Consider the following 23513-nt stretch of genomic DNA (forward strand, 5'->3'; position numbering starts at 1 on the left):
GGGTGCTTCCTACTGAAGCAGCAGTTCCTGATAACTGTATTGTACCCAACAAAATACAAAGAACAGAAGGGGAGTAAAGGGAAGAAGCCAGCTCTTACCTTCCTTTGAGAAGTAATACAGCTTTGCCCAGAAGCTTCTTTCTTGAGGGGAAGAAGCCTCTGAGACTAGCTTTTTATAGAGTGCAAGCAAGCGAGAGGGCTCTCGCTAATGAGCCTTCCCAGTTGAATTCAATTAGCCTTGCTTGGATACCAGTTCAGATTAGGTGCTTCCTGCCAGTACCTATTAGATCTGGCATGAAGGAAAGAAAAGAATTTTTCTGACCTGCTTTGTAAGTGCCGTTTTTTCTTAATCCTTACTTGGGTTCTGCTTTTTTTAGCAGGTTGTATACTGCTGTTGTATAAGCGCTAGACCTTCTGCATGTATTTTTCAAGGGCCGTACCACCAAAGAACCTGCGTCCTGCTCACAGGCTGCAGTAAGGTGACGTGGGCATCGCCGTGCGGTGCTGTCGGGTGGGACATCTGGAAATGCGTACGCTGCCTTCTTCATGAACTGCCTTTTCTCTGCCCTCTGGCATCAGTGAGTCCTGCCCTCCCTTTTTGTTGGTCACCTTTACTGTGTGCCTGTACTGCTGCCCTTTACTGTGACGGAAATGGATTGTTGCCTGTGGGGAGGGAAGTTGCTTTTAAGTGTCAGGAGCTGAGCAGTGTATCTTTGGGGGTTGGTTTTGCTAGAAGCTTTCTCAGGACTGAAGTGTGACTCAGGAGCTCTCTGTCCCTAACTAAAGTGGGAAAGCTGCAAATTGTCAAATGTCTATTCCTTTAGGGGCAATAGGGATAATGTAGAAATGAGCTTCTAAGATCAAAGTTGCCACAAGCTCAAGGCTAGACTGGCTGTTGGAACAAACTTGTGTGTTGTCTAACTGTTGTGCAGTAACCTCAGGTTTCCTGGACATGCCTCAGAGCAGAACAGAGTGCGTTTTTCTGAAACAGCTTTGCTCCTAAGGCTATGAAAAATCTTCAGTTTGTAATAAATAAATAGTATTAAGGCAGCTGGTGCTGTGAATGCAGCACTTCTGAAGCAGAGGAAAGAGCGAGCAGTGGCCATCTACATGTACTCATATATGATCATATTTTATGCATCCAACTTCTCCAAAGCAAAAACTCCATGTGTGAATCGTTAGTGTGGAATATAGGAACCATCTTGACACTCCTTGTCAAGACTTTTACCATGTTCACAATTTGCCAACAATTGGTGTAAGGTTGTTATCGAAAGCTGTGACCTGTGCTGCCTTGCATCAGCTCTCTTAGCTAGGGAAAGAGTCATGGGAAACACTGAAAAATACTGAAGGAGCATCCAGACTCGGTGAACCAGCAAGACACTGATTCTCATTTTGTAGACCTCGAAGAACTATTGTTACTGGATTAGATTTGGATTCAGAAGTGCTGAGTCGTAGCAAGGGAAGTTGCTAAAGGCATAGAACGGCTTCAGAGAAGAGCAGAGAGCAAGGCAAACAAATGAGAGGTGGCAGGCTGTAACAACTTAAAGCAAAGGTGGAGATGGCTCACTTGTGTACAAACTGAGGAAAGGAGGAGACAGTAACTCAAGAGGCAGCTGCAAGGACCAAAAGGATGTCTGAGGTCAGTGGGAATAAAAAGAAGTAAAACGAAGTCACAGCCATAGGATTTGGCAAGCATGTTCTGGTCCTTCTGTGGAGAATTACATACATGTGAGCACGGGAGAGCTTGGCCATCTTGTAGCGTGGTGCTTTTTCTGCAGTAGCCAGATACTGCAGCCAGATCTGAGATACTGGCTATAATGACAGCTTTCTGCATTTTGTAAAGCTGTCTTGGTGTAATGTAAGGAGCCGAGAAAGGCAAACCACTTTCACGATTTCCCATCAGCTTCTCAAACTTCTCTTATAGTTGGGGGAATTTGTTGAAAAATCTGTAGTCATGTGGTGGGAATCTCCAGGTTCCTCACAGAATAGAAGCTGACGTTAGGGCAGTAGAGCGACTCCAGTGCTCACGGCCTTTGGCTATGCTGATCTGGGACTGGGAAAGGAGTGGCATGGGGGGGGGGGGGGCTTTTCTGAGGTTTGAGCAGATGATTACAGCTGTGTATAACAGCCGAGATTAAGTTACTAAGTTACTAAGTTGGTATGTTTTAAGTAAGTGGAGCTTTATGGATATTCTGAACTGGCCTTGATCTGTACAGAATCAGCCACCAAGACACCAGTGCAATTACAAGCATACACCGCACCAAAGGAGACTGAACTTTCTCGGTACTTTCAAGCAATCCTTAATTTTGGTCTCGCATGTCCCTGGGGTGTCTCTCCCTGCCCTGATCCTGCTCGTCACGCCCCTTGCCCATGACCAGGGCTGCCAGAGGCGCAGCCATAGGTTTGAGCCAGAGGCGCTGGGCAGAGTCTCGTGCTCAGGAGTGCTTCCCCAGGTAGGTACTTGCTCAGAGGAGCCTCCTTCTGCCACTGCACCCTCCTGCCCCATTGTTTAACAGACTTGGAAGTAGCATTAACTCATGTCTTTTTATAAAGTTCCCCCCCCCCCCCCAAACTTCACGTCTGGGAAATAAGAGGAAATTCCTCCTGTAATAGAGGAAATTGTAGTTAGCAGTAGCACGACTCGCGTGGCCAGCGAGCTTTCATTACTGACCTGTGCGCGCTGCAGCCCGCCTGGCTGCGCAGGAGGCGCCTGGGTGAGCTCTGGCCGCCCCCGGCCCGAAGGCGGCGGCACCTTACGGCATCGGCCGCCGCAGGGACACAGCAGGCCTTCGCCGTGCACGCACTGGTCTGTCACGGAAGCCTCCCACCCGACGCAAGCCGGGAGGCGCCACGCGCTCACCCACTTGCTGACTGTACTCGGGTTCTTTGACTGGTATGTGGAGCTCTGCACATGGTATCTTCTAACCCACCCTCTAGTCCCCTTTTTTTTTCTCCTTTGTTTTTTTAAATGTGTATTTACACAAATACATGAAATCCAAGGTATCACGGATGAAACGCTGCCAGACTCAGCTGTGTACCGTCTTACAGGAACATTCTCTTCCTACTAGAACGTGGTTTGGTTAAAGTCACTACTACCAATTTTAAAGGATTGGAAAATCCTCAAAAGAGAAAGAACACCACAGTCTGACATCCAAAAACAAAGAAAGCAGAAGAGCCACAGTGAGAGGGGAAACTAACCTTTAATTGCACAGCCAGAAAAGAGATGGTCTCCAGCCACAGGCAGAGAAGGCTAGAACCTACTAAAATTCCTAAATCCTCAAATATTCAAGAATGATAAGAAACAAACATGTCATTTTTGTCTAAATTTGTATTTCTTACAGTGCCTGAATAAAGCCCAGGTGGCTTAGCCACATCAGCTTTGTGTGCACTTTATGTTTCAGTGCAGCTCTGGACAGGAAATGCTGCGCTACTCTTGCCAGGGCGTCCTGGACACAGGGCTGCCAGGGTCCCACCGATGTTCGGGCGCTACCTGCGCTTCCGCACCGGAGAACGTGCGACGCCAGTGCTGGGGCACAGCTAGAGCAGTGGTCAAACAGAAGTTAATGACACACGGTTCCTGGGCGTTGTTCTTTAATCATCTTTGAAAGAAGACATACCACAGACTTCAGTTGCAATTTTTTTTTTAATGGAAAAGACTAATCAATGTTTTACCATAAATACCAATTAGTGATACCAGGTCAGTTGAACAAGTAAATGAATACACGTAACCCCCAAATTTTAAAGGTTCATAGTGAACTAACAGAGTAGCACACACTGACAACTACAAGGAATTGTAAGAGGTGGGCTGCACTTCAATCACCTTCATCAAGTTAAATTGCTAATCAAAATAGGCTATTATTGGAGTTAGTTATAGTGCAGTCTTCCCATGCAGCAACAAGGACACATTGAAAGGGGAAAAGTTAACTTCAAAAAAAACATCTTTCTGCTTTCAGTAGAAAGCCAAAACTATTAAAATTATAGAAGTGTCAAGTGGTCCACTGATCATAAGCCCATTTGGGGGTCTAGTCTAGCAGTATATCCTTCTCATACTAAAAAACTCATTTTTACACACATGCGCAAGTTGTAGCAGAGAGGACCGCAGTCACACTGCAAAGTGGTATCACGGTTAGAGCTGACTAATAATTTATTTTCTGCACCATTGTGAAGAACTTAAACCACTTTTATTCTCGGCAGCTTTGGGGATGGGGCAAAGTGGAAGCTGGTTTGTACAGTCATTAGGAGTAATCTGTGCAAGTGTCTAGAAGCTGCACCAGAGACTGTAACTGTACAGTGTTCCATGCACGCTGGCAAGCACGTGCCATGTTTCCATCTAGCATCTCTGCGCTCTCCTCTGGGTGCAAACTCTTACACACCCAAGGAGGTGTGGAGTAATGGTGTTGCTGCTACAGCAATCACAATTGCTCCCACCCCACTTTCATATGCGTAATACTAAAGGAAATCCACAGCTTAAGTATCTTTAAAATGCATCAGACAGTGGGATCCACACAGGTCGCCAAGGTGGTGTTTTCCAGTTAAATAGCATGAGAAGGCATCCAGTTCCCCAAATCTTAACTGAGATGCCTGCTATGCAGTGGCTTATCAATGCAGGTTAATTACAAATTATCTGAAACTCAAAGAAACATACGTGTTTCATCATACAGCTTTTTTCAGTGGAATTGAAATTGCTGCTAAAAGCTGGGGATGCAGGTTCTCAGTCTGCTGCTGCGTGAAAACTAAAAACGCCACAGAAGAGCCTGGCAATCCAGCTTTGCTCTTTTTCTCTAAGAGACCCAAGTCTGCCTGGTCTCCGAATCGCTCAGAAACCTGCAAGGGAAGTTTTCACACAAAACTTAAGTTACCAGTTCTCCTGTCACGGGTCAAGTCCCATAAATTCACATCTCTCGAAATCTTGACTGCCCAGGCTCAGCCGGGTGACGCACCAACAGAAGATGCAAATGAAATCTTTGAAGTTAGCAACCACCCTACAAAAAACTGCTTCCAAATAGAGCCTAGGCCATCTTATGATCCCAGTAAGCTGGAAACCAGCTCATGACAAAGGTGCAGCAGCTGAAAGGAACAACACTTTTTAATGACAAACCAACGTCAACGGTGGAGGTTTCACAGCACCAGAGATTTTGCTTTATACCTGCACTGGCTTTCAAGTGACAACCCATTAAAGAGGATTCACGTAGTCCCGTAACAGATACAAATTTACTAACACCACTGGAGTGTCAGTTTGCTTATGCTCAGTGGGTCTACATTGCAGAATTAATCATAACAAAAAGGCATTTTCTGCACCATAACTCTGTTACATGAAGATTTTTTCTTTTTGTTATAATTTTGGAAGAAAAAGCAGACAGCCAAACACAAACACAAGAATTCATCTGGCTGCAGTCACTCAGCATAGATGTGCGATTAATCAGCAGGAAGGGGACAACTTCAGCGCTTCCAGTTCTTCACATCTAAACAAATTCAAAATAGGGTTATTCTCTTTGATCTCTAGTAAACAGGAAATAATGCTTTTAGACAAAAGCATGTATAAAAGCACACTGGAAGAAAAAAAAATACCAAGATGGTTTTTAGAACCAAGACTTGTATTTTAGGTTTTGATGCATACTTGCCAAAAAGGATGCTTTTCATGAATTTCCTAAACAGTGAAAAAGAGTAATCTTGCCAGACAGCAAAAACACGACCCCACATGGCCCACCATCAAGATAAGAAAGTAGTTGCCTAGGAATTCAGACATTTCAGTTACAGTAGAAGTTACCAAGATTGTATCAAGAGTTAATCAGTTTAATAGTGATTTACTTAAGAGTTTAACTCCTTCCCTAGCTTGGAATAGAAAGAGAAGGAAGGAATAATGAAAAACCAGAGTGGTCCAAGCTGATAAAAAGGTATATAGGAAGGAAATCACAATGATGTTTGCCACTATATTTAGAGAACTCAAAAGATGGTGATTATGATTAGCTACCACCATCCATATTTTGAGTGTTACATTTAGGTCTGAGCGTTCTAACGCATTCTATGCATCCTACCTGTAAAGGAGTCTGATGCAGCCATTTTTCTTTATCCCCACCCAGTTTCATACAGGCAAAAAGGTCACAAACTGTAGGAAGGCCAAACTCCTGAAAGAGAAAATTGCTTTAATTACAGGTCTCTAAATATAAACTTAAATATATTCTGATGAATCTTCAAATTCTGTCAAGTGTTCACAAAGAAAATAAAACTGAATACTGAGAATCTTTGAAATGAGTATTTTGTTCATTTAGTAAGACCAGTTAGACTTCAAAATTAACTGATACTTTATGTTCAGTGCTGGCTTCATTTCTGAAATAACTAAGAAATCACTGAAAACATCAGAAGAGGAAAAAAATCTAAAAATCATCTCTTAGTACTCTCCAGAAGAGTTATGAATTTGAAAGAGGAAAAAAAAATAGATTCAATAAAGTAATAAACCCCAGCACATTGGCTTAAGATGCCAGAACAACGAAACCTGAAACATGCTCACTTGTGCTTTCTTGCGTAGGAGCCATTTATCTTCCACTGGAGGCGGGTTGGTATTTTCTAGGTTGGTTGAAGTCAACACCCAACTGTTTACATTCAGAGGGAGGTGGAATGGAGCCAAGAGGTCTAGGAAAGGACTCTTGAAACTAATATCTGCTTTTTCCCTACTTGCCTTTTCTTCTGCACTTTCTGCTTTGTGCTCAGACTTGGCGAGCCAGCTTGTCAAAGGCCTTTCGAGCAACACCTTCAGGGGTTCTGCTATCTCTGCTGAATAATCTGATTTCTCAGCAGTCACAGGCTCCTCTGTAACCTGCTGGGAAGGGTGAAGCCAGGTATTGCCAGCAGAAATAGGCTTCTCATTCTCTGGGTTGGGAACAGCTTTCTGGCTTACTGGAACACCATTTTTATCCTTCCCTTCTTTCTTCAGAAGCCACTTACAGAGAGCCTCCTTTCCACAGTTTTCGTCACACACGCATTCTGAAAAGCTGGCACAAAGCTCATTAGCTTTGCACACATCTTCCACTTTAAATGGCGCCTGGGGATGCTGAAGAAGCCAAGCGTTTACAGCTGACGTGGTGGGCGATTTCTTTCCATCAAGATGCTCATTCAAGCACTTCAGATTTCCCAGGTTCTCAATTTCCACACCTTTGGCCTGGCTGCCACGACAACTGGTACACGTTTCAGCTTTAGAGAGCCAATCATTCAGATTAAATTCTTCCCTAAAAGGTTTAAATTCATACTTCCATTTCTCATCTGAAGCACTACTTCCATTTTCCATGTCAGGCGTAAGCAGCCAGTCAGAAAGATCCATCTCTTCTTGACCAAGGGATTCCAATTCCTCAATCTTTTCAACGGAGAAGGACGAAGCGGAAGTAGAGGTGGAATCCTTGCGGCTATGGGAATCTGTCTTTCCAGCAGCATCATGCTGTTGATTCTTCAGGAGCCAGTGTTCCAAACCTTTCAGATTTCCCCAGGCTTGCTCAAAATAACAAACTTTGGAAGAATGTAAATCCTAGTAAAAGACACATTTACATGCATTTAGTAACACTGAAAGCCAATGTTCAATTACTATTTGCACAGCTATAGTTCAGAGTACACTGAAAATAAATGCAGACCTATTAGCTGAACACAAGGCAAGGAGAACAGGATTACAGAAGATGCAATTAGATACTGCATTTTCTTTTTATTAAAGCTAGGTTAGTGCATAAAAGAGCATACCTGCTTGGGGTCTGACACACATTTCTGCAAAACCCAGTCTTCAAGATTGGTGCTGGGTACATACGGAGTTTGGCAAACACCCACAGGTCTGCTTCCAAGTAACCAGTCAGCCAGTGAAGCGCCCACTGTCCCATATAATGTTTTCTGCTGACAAAGAGTATTCCTGGTTACAAAAATACCTAACTGCTGAAGCAATCTACGGTAAACATCAAAATGGGCATTTGACACGCATTAGTATTTCTGAAACAAAAGAAAATCATTGAGTTCCTTTTCATAAAACAAACAAAAAAAATGAACTCCCGGTATGACTGTAAGTCACTGCACTGAAATACTGGTTTGTGTCCCCAGTTTCTTCAGAGTGCAAGTGACAAGAAAGAGAAGTAATAACTTCTACAACACACAGTTCTGATATGCATAACCCTACCATAGCCTTCCTTTTGACCATAATTCCTCCACTAATTTTCTGCGCTCCAAATCTGCATTGAAGCTGGCTCTGTGCAGAGCCCAGTACAGTATTTCCTGTGAATTCCTGCATTAAAAATGAATCAGTTCCAAATCCCAACGTGACAATGCCTAGTAGTATTTATTTCAATCACTTTGAATGAAAGTATGAATTCCAAGTTCACTTTGATACTAATCTAATCTTGGAGAAGCTAAAACAGCAGAGCAGTAATGTTCACCACAGCGACTTACTGACTACTCAACAACATCTTAACAAACAGCAATCATTACTCAAGCAAACTAACATACTGTGCTTGAGTTCTCCTTTCACCTTAATAAAAAAAATCAAAAGGTGCAAGTGTTAATCTTACCTGCTCACAGTTCATTAGGGTACAATTCTGCCCCAGAAACCAGGGAGAAGTATTTTCTCTCTCAGAGGTTTGCTATAAGAAAGGTAAAGTAGAATTTGATTTAAGTCTCAATTTTGTCCAATTTGTAAAATAAATTCTATAATAAAGTAGAGGTAAAGCAGTGTTGCAACGGATCAGTTATTTGTAGCTAAGAAATTTCTCAACATTTGAAAAACAGGATGGAAAGAGATGTAGCATAAAAATACTTTCGGTGCACTGCCATTAAAAGAATTATCTCTATTAATACAAAAAATATGCTGTTTAATAAGAATCCCAAAACATTTATGTTGTAGAAAGTCATCTACCTACAATATACAACTACTAACATAAAAAAAGAAAAATCTTAAAATGAATTTTCAGTTGCTGGTGAAGTGTAAGAATACTGCCATCATCTGCTCAGTCTCTGCCAAAATATATCACAGTAACATGAACATTACCAGATCTAAACTTGGTCAAAAACAAAACTAAATGCAAAACCTAATTAACTTCATATATATTATACAGCTAGAACAATACGATTTATACACCATATCTACTCAACTTGTAACTAAAAAAGTCACTTAGAATATATTCTACTACTGCTCTGAAAAAAGTTCCGTGCTTTCATTTTTATTTAATTATTTATTTTAGAAGTATTGCAATCCAGAAAAGTCTTGGTGCTTACCATTGTTTTAATGGAGCCAAATGAGGTAATAGCCTGGCGAAGGTAAGATGTATCAGCCTCGAAGTTCAGGACAGAAGACTCTTCTGGTTTAAGAGTAAGACTTGCCAGTCTGAAAGAATAAGATGATAGTTACAGAAATTGTCATCTTCCACTCCTACCATGTTTTGAGGATTAGACCTGCATTTCACAAAAAGGCTTCCAAACTAAAGTCTTTGCAATAATTAACTAAAGACAGACTTTTCATGTTCATTCAAAAAACAGAGGTGCCTATCCCCAAGGAAAAAAAAAAAAACAGGAGAGAGAAAGAAATAACCAGCAAAAAACAAGTGTTTCCTTCTCACTTTATAAGCTACACAAATGAATGTCTCCACTATTATTTATAGTCATGTTCTTTCAATTTAAGATTAAAAACTTCCTGATATGATTCCTCACGAGAGGAATCATATCAGACTGCTTTAAAGATCTTATTTTTAGGAACCATTGAGGAAGCATGAAAGAAAATGTGTGAAAAGCAACTTAGATCTATTATTAGGTCTATTATACTCAAACAACAGATTAAATTATTAAATCAAAATCAGTATCAATGTATTATACAATATATTTACCTCTCCAGGCAAACTGAAATCTGGTTTGCTAGTTCGTTACTATAGGAGCGTTCCAGCTGATGAATAAGGCAATTGAACTGTCCCAAATACTACATGGAAAACAAAACATGTGTTATTGTTTTGGCTTCTAAGGGAAAAATAGGGAAATACTTGAAAGGCTGATGTTTCTTTGAAAAAGCCAGTGCAACTAAATCAGTTTACAAGGAAATCTTACCCAATAGAGCTGCTGAGCTTGCTGCTGCAAGGCCTCCTCTTTAAGCTGCTGAATGAGATCTACCTGCTCGAACAGCCAAACCTCACGACTGCGCAGGCACTCCAGATGACGACTTATGTGGCTGTGAATCTTCGCTTTCACCTGCAAGGTAACATGCAGCATTTCAAGAACAACTGTCAAACAGCAGGAACAACAATATGTTGTGCCCATTACAAAACAGTGTTTCTCACAGAGAAGCGGTATTTTTGTACCAATCTATTTCTCAAGTTCTCCAAACACTAACCACATTCACCCGCTAAGCCACATGACTCACAAGTTAGTGCAAGTTCCAAGGCAATTTCTAAAGGAGTATCAAATAACACTGTTATTTGCAGCATCTCTCTATCCTAATGTTTAAATCAAAAGCTATTTCCAAGTATTTTTTTAAGGCAGGAGAAAAATACAGACCGACACTTTAGTACATTCTGTATGCCTAAGCTAGCAGTACCGAAATATCTTTACAAGAGCATAACCAAGTTATATAGCAAGATGCTTGCTGCCTCTGGGAAAATTCCAGTCCAGTATCGTATTTTACAAAGTACTTTGGAATAACCAGAACTGCTGTTGAAGCTACGCTGATTATTTTTAAATTAATTTAAATTACCTCTCTCCAGTTGTCTTTAATCTGTTGTTCAGCTTTGACAATTCCAGAAATGGCTGTTTCCAAGTCCTTCTTAGCTTGAAGGCACTTTGCTAGAGGCTCGCTGCTGCAGGAATTTCTACGTCTATCTTGTGATGGACTCATTCTTGAAGTGTTCCTAAAACATGATGAAAAGTATTCTTCTTAATAGTTTCTCTTCTGCTTTAATAGAAGGTGGTTATCATATGAAAATCACCATCTACATATTCATTTGCTATAAAGACGAACAAGAAAATCTAAGACCCTACACAAAAATAAGTTTTCTAATTACAGATAGAAGTTAAGAAAATCTCCAGCAGTGACAACCGTCTCAAAAGCCTTGGCATGTGGAATTAATGCAATCACAGGAAACACAATAGCTACTTCTCAACGGACTGAACTACAAGAGCTTAAGCAATCCTTCCTGCCGTTCACATTCCTCTAGTATTTATGTCTAACTAGCAAACTCCAGCAGCCGTGAGCTGATCCAGGCGAGCTGATCCAGGCACCCTTCAGCGAACCTGCCGCAGCAGGTACCCGAAGGCATGATCTGCTTCAGTCACCCTGGTTTAACCTCCACGCAAATGAACTGGCTCCTTTAAAATCTATCATCAATTAAAAAAAAAATCGAGGTCATTTTTATCAGCTGATAAACTCCCTGTTGATTCATGGTTCAAACACTTCACTAAGCACCTAGGGCCCCAACTTTAAAAAGCTGTCTGTTATTTTTGTTGTGAACAGAGCCTGCCATAACTTAGCTTCAATATATCCTCAAGTAAAAGGAGCTCAGATATGAAATTTCTGCAGAAGTTACAAAAATAAGAATTTTGCAAGTCAGGCAAAAAAGCTAAATACAGATATTTTTTTTAATAAAGACAGGAAGCAGTAGCACTTTTTCTAAACTGTGGGCATTTTGTTACCTAAGTTTCATTTCTCCTGTTAAGTTTCATAGAATCCCTGAAACACCAAATAAAAATAAAATAAAATGCTTATTATGAATCTAAGAACTTCAGCAGTGACACCTATGAAAATTCACAGCAGAATTAATTAGTTTAAAAGCACACATATGCCCATATAAATATTTTATGGATTCTCCCACACATACACTGGAGGAAAATCAAGAGTATTTTGAATACGACGAGACCCCAGAGCTAGAGTTACTGAGCCGTTACTTAGCCTGCAATTCCCAAGCTCCAAGACCATGTAAACTGCGATCCAAAACCCTTCTGCAGCCAGGAGCCACTGTGCATTTCAGAGCGCAGAGGGCCACCAGTGGCTCCCAAATGGACGCAGGCAGCAAATGCAAGGCTCATGGCAAGAGCAGCGGCTGCGTGCACTGGGGGCCAGGGCGGCCTGCAGGGCCACAGCTGCCTGGTGCCACCACTCCGGGGTTCCCATCCTGCCCCGGCCCCAGCCACCACAGCACAGGAACCACTCCAAGTGCCCACACGCACCTCGTCCCTACACGGCTCATCTTCTAGTAAATGCAGGGAGCGCATCTAAACTACAAGAGAAGGGAACTTGAATTCATTTCTTAAACTTATATCCATTCTGCACCATATTATTCAGGGTAGGTAAGTCCAAAACACATCATTCTCCATTCTGTGCTATCAAGGCCCAGCTTTATGCTCTTATGTACACAGTGTAGTTTGTTCAGAGGTTCAATTATATAAGGTTTCACATTTTTTATCTTGCTAGTGATTTTCAATAACAGATGAGCTTATCCTTCACAACATCCCCTGAATTTTATCTTAATTTCACACTTACGCAGAAGAAGTTAAGAGACTTCCATGAGCTCCTCTAACGCTCTCTGAAAATACTTTGGTTTGTTGCAAAGTTTGTTTGTTTGTTTTTAATGCATAACTCTCTCTCCAAAATGAATAGAGAGAGAATTCAGTGCTGTCTTCCTCCTTCCTGACAGGCAACTCTCACAATATGGCTGTTCTTACAGGCTGACTTTTAACAAAACACACAATTAAGACTATGTTTGAGGATGTCTTGAGAGCCAATTCATTGCTAATTTCAATTTCTGCAACTCTGTAACACAGAACAGCGAAGACGAGTGGTGTAGCAACCGATTTCCCTGTTTCCCCGTCACCACAAGCGCCGTGGCACCAGGGGGTTAAGACACCCGCAGCGCTTCCAGGCGCTCCAGATCGCGCGCTGGGACTCAGCACCCACAACGCACAGTGACCTCTGCAGCGAGCCCCGGGCGCGCCGCCCGCCCGGGAGGCTCGGCAGGCGGCTGCCGTCGGCCGCGCACGGCGGCGCTGGCTCCCGGCGCCTTTCCACAGTCACGGCCAACACCCCCCTAACCCCCCCCGGCACTGCAAATCCCGCTCCCACGTCCGGTGCAGCCCGGGTAAATCCCACGGGAATTACTCCAGCAAGCGACCCTGCCGCTCCCAAAGAGCGGAAATGAAGGGGGGGCAGAAGCGCGCTGCGCTGCGCTGCGCTGCCGGAGCAGCCGCGACCGCCCCGCGCCCCGCCGCTCCCTACCTGCGCCGCCGGAGCCGCCGGAGCCGCCGCGGCCGCCCCGCGCCTTTATGGGGGGCCGCGGGGCGGCGCCGCCCATCCCCGCGGCGTCCCGGCGCCAGCCCCGCCCCCTCCCTCGTACCAAACGCCTCTCGCCGCCGCGGCCCCATCCGCAGCGCGCCCCCGCCCGCACCTTCGCCCACGGGCACCTCCGGTACCGACGTCTGCTGAAAAAACGGGGCTACAAAAGCAACGGGAAGGCCTAAACGAGCCGGGAAGCCGCGCTCGGGTCCGAACTGCCGAACCATCGCCCGTCTCCACGGAAAAGTTTTTGGCCGTTCCCAGGGGTGCTGCAAAACTTCACCGCAGGCTGGTACTGCCTCAGCGGCAACCTTTTGGGCCCAGCCTCGCTCCTCTTAGCAGTTTGCACGATCTAGTTTACAGAGTGGCTGCCCACCTTCATCCTCCAGCTCTTACTCCCTACGCTCCTCTCTTCTTGTGTTTATTTTGCAGCTCACAAGCTCAACAGCAAAGATCATTTTTTAGATTTTAATTAAATATCATGCGGCTGGGGAGCAGAGGGAGGAGAGGATAACACACTTTCCTTGCCTACATAATCTGCTAACAGCCCAGCAGAAAACTGGTTTTGCCAGCTTTTCACGCTCAGCACAGTCATCTCAATTACTGCCTGTAAAGATCACTGCTTTCCTACTCCAAGTGAAGGTTGCATAGCCTGAGAAGATGACCTTCCCAAGCCTCCACTGGAGAAAAGCTTCTGGAAGCGAACAAAACTCACGCTTGACAGGCTCTATTTATAAACGTTGAATGATTTTTCTCAGTTGCCAGTACCTGGTTGTTGCAAAGGTCTCACTGACCTAGTTTTAAACTAGCTGCCTTGACTGAACTGAAACCCCTCTTCATGTCTATTTTACCCCACCAGAAAACAGTTGGTCCTCTGAAGTAGCTATCCCAAATTAGGTATGTGGGACTTGTGGTCAGCAGAGTTGGTACTTTAAGTACAAGAAGTCAGCCTCAGAAATTTCCATTTGTATCTAAAAATGACATGCATTCTATACAGCACAGCATTAATATGACCAGCAAGTATCCACATGAATCTTCTATGTTTTGTTTTGTTTGGTTGGGGTATTTTTTTTTTTTTTTACTCCAAAACAGCAACTGGGTACTATCACATTCTAAGCACCACATTTAATGTGGCATTAAAGCCACATTATTGTGGCTTTAAGTCAGAAGCCACAAGCAAAAAAATAGGCTCCAACACCTGTAAGTAAGAGAGAATTTGAAATAGCATCTTAAGGAATAAAAGCAATTTCAGGTAATAGTAATGTATTTTCTGAACTCCTTCCTGAACTGAAGGAGTTTTTTTCTGGTCACACTCTTTTGGAAGGGTGGCATGAACCTGAACCCACACAACTGCATTTTTAGTCTGCTTCGACACTGGAGCAGCTAGGCCAGTGCACAGAGCACCTCTAGGGAGGAGGTCTCACAAGAGGCAGCTGCTGGGAGAGTCACAAGTCGCTGGTGCAGCACTGGTAGAAAATCTGGTTACAGTTTTATTCTGTGGACTTTAAACTGAGAACATATTTGCAAGCAACAGCGCTTAAGTAACATCATAGAATGCCTGAAAATGAATGTCTGAAACCACCACACAGTAAGATACTAAAGCAGACATCTGAACAGAAGAAACAGACTGTAGACTCAGCCCAAATTTTACAGTAAAACACAATTATCTTGCAGCCTTTTACACTTGAAACTCTTTAGAAAACAACTAACAAATCCCTTGCCCTGCCCGAAGCACATGGCCCCAGAGATAGCGCTGCTGCGCGCTTCGCATATCCATAAACACAACGCCGCGCTCTGACAGCGTCGGGAGTGGTATTTTTAAGCGACTGTGGGCCTTTCCCCCTCCCGCGACCGCAGGCGCTATCCAGCGCTCCAACAAAGGCCAGCTCTGCTCCTCCCAGCTTCTCCCCTCAGCCCCACTCACAAGCGCCAGACTTGAAGCCGAAGGGACGATCAGCGCAGCCCCTAAAAGCTCAACCCGCGACCCGCCACCTAACGCCGGCCCTTCTCCCCCCCCCCCCCCCCCCGCCTTTAACCCCGCCGACGGCCGTTACCGCTCGCGCAGCTCCCGCGCGCTGCGCCGCTGGCAGCCAGGCGCGCTCCGCCGCGGCAGCACGCCGAGGTCGGGGCGAGGCGCCCCGCGGGAGCCGCTGCCGGGCCCGGCCGCTCCGCGCAAACGCCACGTTGCTCCCCACCGCGGGCGCCTACGGCCGCGGGGACGCGCGCGCATGTGCATCCGCGCACCCGCGCGTGCCTGCGCGGCGCAGCCTGCGCGGGTGCGCGGCGGGGGAGCGGAGAGCGGCGCGGAAGGGCCGAGCAACCGCCCCGCGCCCCCCTCCCCCTCGCCCCTCGCCCGCCCGCGCTTACCGGCGGCCGCGGCCCGGCTCCCCTCAGCGGCGCGGCGCCCCGGCTGCCAGGCGGCGAACGGCCGCTCTCGCGAGAGCGCCGCCGGCCACGCCCCCCGCCCCGCCCCGCCGCCATGTCGCGGAGGCGGCGAGCCGCCATGTCGCGGTGCGCGCGGCGCCTCCCGCCGCGCCGCGTGTCAGCGGGCCGCACCTGAGGCGGCAGAGCAGGAGGGCGGCGGCGAGGGCAGCAGTTGCCCGCGGGCCGGGCTAGCGGAGCGGGCGCGCTCCCGGCCCCCAGGCCCGCCCTCCTCCTCCGGCGGGCGGAAGCGGCCGCGGGGACGCCGCTCTGCCGCCCGGGCCCCGGCGGGGCACCACCCCCGAGGGGAGCCCGCACCGTGGCACCCAGGACGCGCGGCGGGCGTGCAGCGCCCGGGCTGTTTTCCCTTCGCGTCCGACCTTCCTCGGGCTCCTCCTCTTCGACGTCGGTCCCCGGCCGCCACCCAGACCTGCCGCGACCGGGCTGAGCGCCAGCGGCGCAGCTGTGCGCCGGGCCCGTCCCCAGCGCCGCCCGGGCCCAGGCCGCTGCTGCCCGCCCACTCGCGGCGCGGCGCTCGGCAGCGGGCCGCCGTGCCTGAACCCCGTGCCACAGCGGCGGCTTTTCGGACCTCACTGCACTGTGCTCGCTTGCAGATCTTTCCTGTGGTGATCTAAGTCGGCGGCAGAGGCAGGAGGTCCTGACCAGCTGCGCACATCTCTGTCCTGGGGCGCACGTGTCCCTCTCTCAGGACACTCCCTGGGTTACTTTGGGACCACCAAAGCCCACGTTTGCCACAGACGCATGGACTGGTTCACCCATGCTCTCAGTAGTATTCAAGCTGTTTTAAGAGTAATCACAGACTCCAGGAGAACTTGGGCAGCACCCTGAAGTTTGATGCTTCTCTTCTGGTGGACGCTGATACCCTTTTAAAACTTTTACAGAACTTCCCTGCCCTCAAGTTATATAATGACATTTGCAGAAGGGCGCAAGAGTCTGATACCGAAACTGTCAGTGCCTTGTAGGCAAGGAGGCTTTCCTAAGAGCCCCACACATTACCTAAATTACAGGCACATTTTAATCCCCATCTAACTTTTTCTGCTCATTTTTAATCACTCCTTTGCCTTTCCTCAGAGCCTCCAAAACTTCAGCTGGTAGGTGCATCTCAAACAGTGACCACTTCTTACATACATAGACTTTTGCAGAAGGGGGATTCTTGGATGTTAATGCCTTTTCAAATATCAAGTGGAAAGCATACTTGAGTACAGTGATATGTACTATATCTCCCACACACTTTACAAATCAGAGGAATATCCATGTACATCTGTAATCTGTATTTTGTGGATTGCAATAGGCTTGACCACATTTTCAAGGAAGCACGAATGACCCAACAGCTAGACAAAATTTGCTAACATAGAAGTGTTATTTCTCAGTAACCATATCATTGACTTAAATAGTAACTTCTTCAAGACAGTGACATTTGTGTCATTGAAAAACCATCATAAAACCTGTGCATATTTGTAATGAGACCGGCCAATGCCAAGAATGTGGCTTTGCTTTGATACCCGATAAAATTCTCCTTGTGGTGTTTGGCTGAAAATACCATTTGCTGTAGTCTGCTGGCCAGTTTACAGAAATATACATATACATTCAATAGGCAAAGTCACATGCAACCACTGGTTCATTGATCCTAGATTCAGTGGCTCCTACAACTTTAACTAGTGGGAAAGGAGATAAATAAATATTAAAAATAAATCCTTAGTAATGTTTTGCATACACTATACAGTTTTTGAATAATTTTAAGGACATACTTGGCATATGAGAAAGGTTATAAATTTAAAAGTCAGACCATTAATGGATAAGTTTATCAACAAGTGTAGGGCCTGGTGCTAAAATTTTAGAGGTCTTTGGTTCCCTGAAGAGCTGGGTTTGGGGTTAAAACCCTCATGCATCTCAGCTGGGAGGTGAATAGCTTTTGAGATGGGGCAGCAGCTTTCTGCTGTGAGGACGGTTCATACGCAGGTTCCCAGCGAGTGGTTAGTTTTGTGTCCAGTTATTGGACACTGAATTTGCAGTAGCCTCAAGACATCATCTCTGAAAAACTTCATTTCTGCAAAGGGACTCACTTTGCAGAAGACCTCTGTTCTATACAGTGTTGGTATTTCTAGACTGTAATTTTATGTCAGTTTTCCAGATAAAGAGGTCAGACTAACAGACCGCAGTTTAGACTTTTGACAAGACTGCATTCCCAGAGATGCATTAGGAGGTACAGCCTGCTAACACAGGTCTCAGGAAGGAGTGTTACCTTTGCTCAAAATTCCCCAAAGTGCATATTATTGGTTCAAACCTTAAACTTTGAACTTCTCCTAGTTTGTTATATACTGTGTGACTATAAATTAAGCACAATCCTCTAACTTTTGCCTGGGCTTTCATGTGGTCTTGTAGGCATTTCCCTTTTAAAATAAAATTTTCAAAATACTGACAATTATGCTATGTTATAGCTCTAGGGATTGCTCTAATTTGAGGTGGAAAGTGGCTTGTTGAAAAACAGACATCTCTGCAAAACTAAAACAGGTCTCTTCCGCTTTCTAAGAAATGCTTGTCTCAAATTTTCTCCAAGACCGTTTTTAAGAAAGCAGTTACAAGCAGCATGACACTAAATTAGCCCATAATTATAGTAGAGAAGTTGATGCTGGAAAAAGCACAACATTTAGCATACAAAGATCACTATGAAAACAAGGAAGAAATGAACACTTTAACTGAGTTCACATTTATGCACAGGCTTTGCTAAAACTGGATTCTCCAACACAGCGACACTTACAAGGTTTTCCAGACACTGTGAACAGCAGGCAGCGTTAAACCTACCTACAGGCAGGAATTTTGGCCCGGTCCTCACCTGGCGTGAAGCAGCTTGCACTACAGCCAGCGTCAAAGGCAGGGTAAGTAAAGGGCTTCTCGTCAGCAGCTTTGCCCTGGAAGGCACAAACAAAAGTGGGTTTCTGCAAGGTTCACTGTGCAGGGAGTTGTGAGCTCTGCTCTGCAGTTAATGATCTGTAAGGCAAGTAGAGACAAGAAAATTCAGGGATGAGTGAGTGGATTTGTGCTGCCAGGCCATGTGCCAGCCACTGAGCACCAGGTGGAGCTAGGAGATGGATTCCTGGCCAGCAGCATCCCTGCCCTCTATTTCACAGAAAGCTCTTGACAGATTAATTAAACTACATTACCTTGAACCGCATGGAGGACAAAATCTCTCCTTCATTATACCACTGAAAGCCTGCACTGCCGGGTAGTTGACTGTTTTAGAGTTGGTTTTTTTTGCTGGTAAGCAAACAGATGCTTGGAGTGGGATGGAGGTTTGCAGTCTCATTTCCTCACTAGTGACCTTCCCCCTTGTTTTTCAAAATTTGCTTTGCATGTTGTCTGAGTAGCATAGCCTGTGGTATATTGAAAGACTAGTAATAAGATAGATGACATCTGTTTCAGTCATATACTAGATAGGATTAATGCTTCTAAAGACTTACAAGCTGCAGCTTAGTACTCTGCTATCTGAACACATTGGCTCGTGTACATGTGATGGCTATTTGCTCGAGACCCAGCATTTCTAGAGCTTGAGAAGGGTGGAAACCAGACATCCAAGTGACTGTGGCAAAGGATACCTGTTCCCTTCACTGACGCAGACCAGCAGTAAATGCCACAGGAGGCATACTTAGTCCTTCGCTGGGACTTCACTGAGTTTAGCCCTTTCTCTGAGGACCTTTCCTTTTGTGTAGAAGAGCAACTGCAAGAGGAAAAAGCAGAGCAGGAGCACAGGCAGAAAATGGACACACTCATCTTAGTTTTCAGAGGTGAAGGATGAGCGCATCCATTTCCGTACTGGGCAGAAGTTTTGGCTGCAAGTTTCTTTTTGAGTGAGAACGCAAAGGAACTCACTCAAAGGCAGGCAATTCCCACTAATCCCCAAGTCACCCACAAAGTGCACACACGTCTTCCCCTTCATGAATCACGTAGCTTGCCAGAGCTGGCCCCTTCTGCAGGGCAGGGGAGCGGGAGCCTGGAAACAGCGTGCCAGCTTAGCAGTGGGCATGCAGCACGCGCAGACCTGAGGTGCCGCGGCCTCTGCCAGGAGCCCGTGGTCAGCTTCTCCGTATTCCCAGAGGGCCGGCAGGACCGTGCGACTCATTTAAATGCCACGGCTCTGGAAATACGCTCGTCGTGCACTTTGTGCTCTTCATTTCAAACCTGTAATTCTGAACACAGGGGAAAGAAGAAGGAAAAAACAAACAAAAAAAACACTCAGAAACCAAAACTCTTTCTTCATTCTTCGAATCCTGAATTTCCCTAAAAGGGGAAGACAAATGGCTGATGCAGCAAGTTCCACTAAGTTCTTTCACTTGTGCTCTGGAAGCTGATGAGAATTGTTTATTTCCATCTAGTAAACACTTGCTCCCTCCTCCTCTCTTGCCAATTAACAGTATTACTTAGCACTAATAGACTGCTTTCATTTTCAAAGAGCTTAAGAACACAAATTAATCACCTCAACATGTCTGAAAGGAACAGATGGTAATGAAGTATTAACATTGCAACTTCACAGTTAGAAACCCTCGGGAGGGAAGGGGCGAGCAGTCTGCGGGGGCACCCGATCCTGCCCTGCACGGGGAACCGGGACTCTTGGGTCTAGTTCCCTGTGCAAAGATGCTGATTTATTCCAACCCCACTGTAAACTGCTTTTCCTAAACAAAGTGGCACAGTTTTTCTTATTCCATCGTTAACAGGGAATAACACCCTTCCAGAAGGCCTCTTACCTCAGCATGTCTCCAGACAGGTCATTACTGCTTTGGATTTAAAAGACTAAATGTCTATCCAATAATACAATTAGTCCAACTTGCCATTATTTCTTACTATTTTTAAGCAGAGAAGTGATCAAGTGATCCAGTACCTACGCTGGAGATGCTTTTTGTTTGTTTGTTTTTGTTTTGTTTTCTCCTCAGAAACATCCTTGACTGGTCACAGTTGGACACTAAGAAGCTCACTGCATTTTCCTTCCCACTGTCTCAGGGGACCAGGAACAGCGTTGCAATAGGGCCTTTTGGCTCTGTTACATAACGCACAGCATTTCTTAAGCTATGTCCAGAAGGAAAGAAGCTTATTTTAGAGCAGGGAGTCCTAAAGCAAAAACCTATGTATAAAGGATGAAAATTTGGGGCCATTCTGAACAGAACTGGCTCAGGAGCCAAGTTGTAGCAAGTAAAAGGGTCTCCTCCAGCAGTATGAGGCTGGAGGAAAATCTAGTTAAGTTCGCCTATTTTATTTAAAAGTAGAATGTAATCAATTTGAATTTTCCTAAATCAGAAAACATTCAAAAAAACCTAGGGATACAGTTCTTGTTGCAAAACTAATCCCATTTCTTATGAATGCTAACAAGAGTAACACTTGAACAGAGGTCTAATATGAAAAATACTCAGTGTACAACTTGAAATGTAAATTAATTTTTGAAATCCAAATGCATGTTCTCTTTTTTAAGAAGCATCCATCATACAAATGTAACAGCTTACGTGTTTTATCCATATAGTTAATATTTAGATTTTTTCCCCTAAATCTCCATTAATATCTCTTATATTTTAATCCTTTCCAAAAGCATAGGAAATCCTCAGGCAAAAACACTGTTTCTGTTACCAACAGTGACTCAAATTAGTATCCTAAAGAACTATAACTCCTAAAAACAAGGGAGCATCTGTTTTTCTTCGTTAGCAAAACATTAGTGTCCTTTTCCCTTGCTTGACACATATTTTTCTCATCCAGGAATGATAATCAGTGTTTGGTACTGTAACAGCAAATCTCTACTGAAGCATAAACCATAGGTAATTCACACCTGAACTTTGTGAAATCCAAGAGCTTCCCCTGCTTTTATAGCACATAGAGCCGAAGGACTCGAAAGACCCTTATACTGTTCTGGCCACTTCCGCAAACTTCCCTTGGGTTTCCCAATTTCCTTCTAATCAGTTTGACAATCAGTTCTGGTTTAGGATCTTACTAGAGCTGGGGTTTCTTTTGTAGGGAGGCTTAGGGTGGAAGGAAGAAAGGGAATTAAGATTATGCTGCACATCAAATAAATTAGAAAGTACAGATTATGATGATCACAGGAGTAAAATCTAGTTACTCTGTTAAACTTTTACTTTGTTTCACATTTTTAATCCTCCTGCCAAAAGCACGCCTGAGGACAAACTAACAGACAACAAAAAGTTTTAGACCATATAGTGCTTAGTATTTACAGATAGAATCTGTTCAGCTATATGTTGATTAAGTAACAGTGGAAGTGATTTTTTTTTTTTGGTAGCTACTGATTACTTTTATACAAGTAGACCTATAACAAAAATAACTTCAGAATCTAGGTCATTAGGAAAACCTGTATGCTCCCAGCTATAAAAGCATACTAAGTATTGGGTCGTATTTCACCAGCCTCCAACCTGAATTGTATAAAACTAATTTCGAGTTCAACAGATTTGATTCAGGCCAGCATCGCAAAGCCTGAACGAAGCCTACTGAACTCAAAGGAAATTTCACAGGGGTCATGTCTGTTTAATTCCACTTTGTTCACGAATGAAAATCTGATCTTGAAATACTGTACATTATTAAATAATGTACATTATTAATAATGTACATTACAACACATTACAGGTAGTAGATCCTATACTTAGGGGCTTAATGGATGAAATTTTATAACTGTACTGAGGATGGGGGCTTCTCTTCCTACATAGTGTTAGGTTAATATTACATAGACAGCCTATTAAATTATTGCTATAGGAAGCCAGGACAAAGGAGAAAAACCTCACACATTTAAAGAAAGGATGGATAATTCCACTGCAGTAAGTTCTTTGACATTGAAACTTTTCCTTTGAGATACCAAAAAATACTGCACCCACCTGCTTTCCCAGAGACACTTAGACACTTACCAGTGCCTTGCATACGATATTGGAAATAAGTCTCAGCTTTTGTAACAAGTCTTCCAGTTCAAACAGGCATCGCACTGCTGCTGCAGACCAGTAGAAAAACGGCTCCTCACAGGGAGGAGAGGAGGAACACTTTTGCTGTTACGTATTTGTGAGAAAAGAAGATTTTAAGCCGCCCGTATGATCAAGTCACTCAGAACAAGTAACGTTAGACCTGCTGTTTGGGGAAGACAGGAGGGCTCGCTTTCCGCAGACGCTCGACATCAGAACTGGCAAGGAACACCTGACGAGTAAAGGTTACATGCGTTACATGTTACATTACAGGACCTATACAACAACAAAATGCCCACTGTTCAGGATGATACACATAAAAAGAACTGACTTGTAAATTACTTTTAATATAAGCAAAACAAAATGCTTATAATTTTGGGGGTGTGACAGACTGATCAGCTTTTGTTTTAAGAAACAAGCATTCAATAAGAAATTCACATTACATGAGTCATCTTTGGTAGTACTGTACATTTGTGTCAATCACTGGGTAAATATCAGTTCTGGATATTCAGAATGTAATTCATTATAACTATAAACTAATCTCGATGCAGTAGCATCTTCCAACCATACATCAATTTGCAAAAGGATCAGTCAAGGCTAGAAATACTGAAAGTACTTTGCAGAATTAAATACAAAAAGTTACAATTATTTGTAATACAGCATTACACTAGTTTTCCTTGCTACCTATTGCTAAAGTGTGTTTATAGTCAGCATTATTATAAATTAACAGCAAAATTGCTCTCTAAACAATTTAAGAGAGTAGGATTTAATGATAAGAACTTTGACTAAAGCATTATTTTCTAAATTGTTACCTAACCTTTAATTATTAAAGCACAGAGAAATTCAACATGATTTTAAAAAGATGCA

The 23513-nt window shown here is 44.3% G+C and overlaps 1 protein-coding gene across 4 annotated transcripts; it reads right to left on the reverse strand.

Annotated features, from left to right (window-relative positions):
• Nucleotides 1-3623: 3623 nt before the first annotated feature.
• Nucleotides 3624-15700, reverse strand: NCOA4 (nuclear receptor coactivator 4). Of its 4 annotated transcripts, XM_062580628.1 has the most exons (10): nucleotides 15324-15462; nucleotides 10699-10852; nucleotides 10056-10196; nucleotides 9842-9930; nucleotides 9237-9345; nucleotides 8534-8605; nucleotides 7722-7868; nucleotides 6508-7515; nucleotides 6035-6124; nucleotides 3624-5461 (listed from the first exon to the last, which is right to left on the reverse strand). In XM_062580628.1, the coding sequence occupies exons 2-10, from the start codon at nucleotides 10837-10839 to the stop codon at nucleotides 5456-5458; spliced, it is 1803 nt and encodes a 600-aa protein (XP_062436612.1). In that variant the 5' UTR covers nucleotides 10840-10852; nucleotides 15324-15462; the 3' UTR covers nucleotides 3624-5455. The 4 variants fall into 4 exon arrangements, with proteins under 4 accessions (XP_062436612.1, XP_062436613.1, XP_062436610.1 ...); XM_062580629.1 differs by lacking the exon at nucleotides 15324-15462 and adding an exon at nucleotides 15637-15700 and having other exon boundaries at nucleotides 3624-6124; XM_062580626.1 differs by having other exon boundaries at nucleotides 3624-6124; nucleotides 15324-15465.
• Between the last annotated feature and the right edge of the window lie 7813 nt (nucleotides 15701-23513).

Source organism: Rhea pennata, chromosome 7 (genome assembly GCF_028389875.1).
Source record: "Rhea pennata isolate bPtePen1 chromosome 7, bPtePen1.pri, whole genome shotgun sequence".
Lineage (NCBI taxonomy): Eukaryota > Metazoa > Chordata > Aves > Rheiformes > Rheidae > Rhea > Rhea pennata.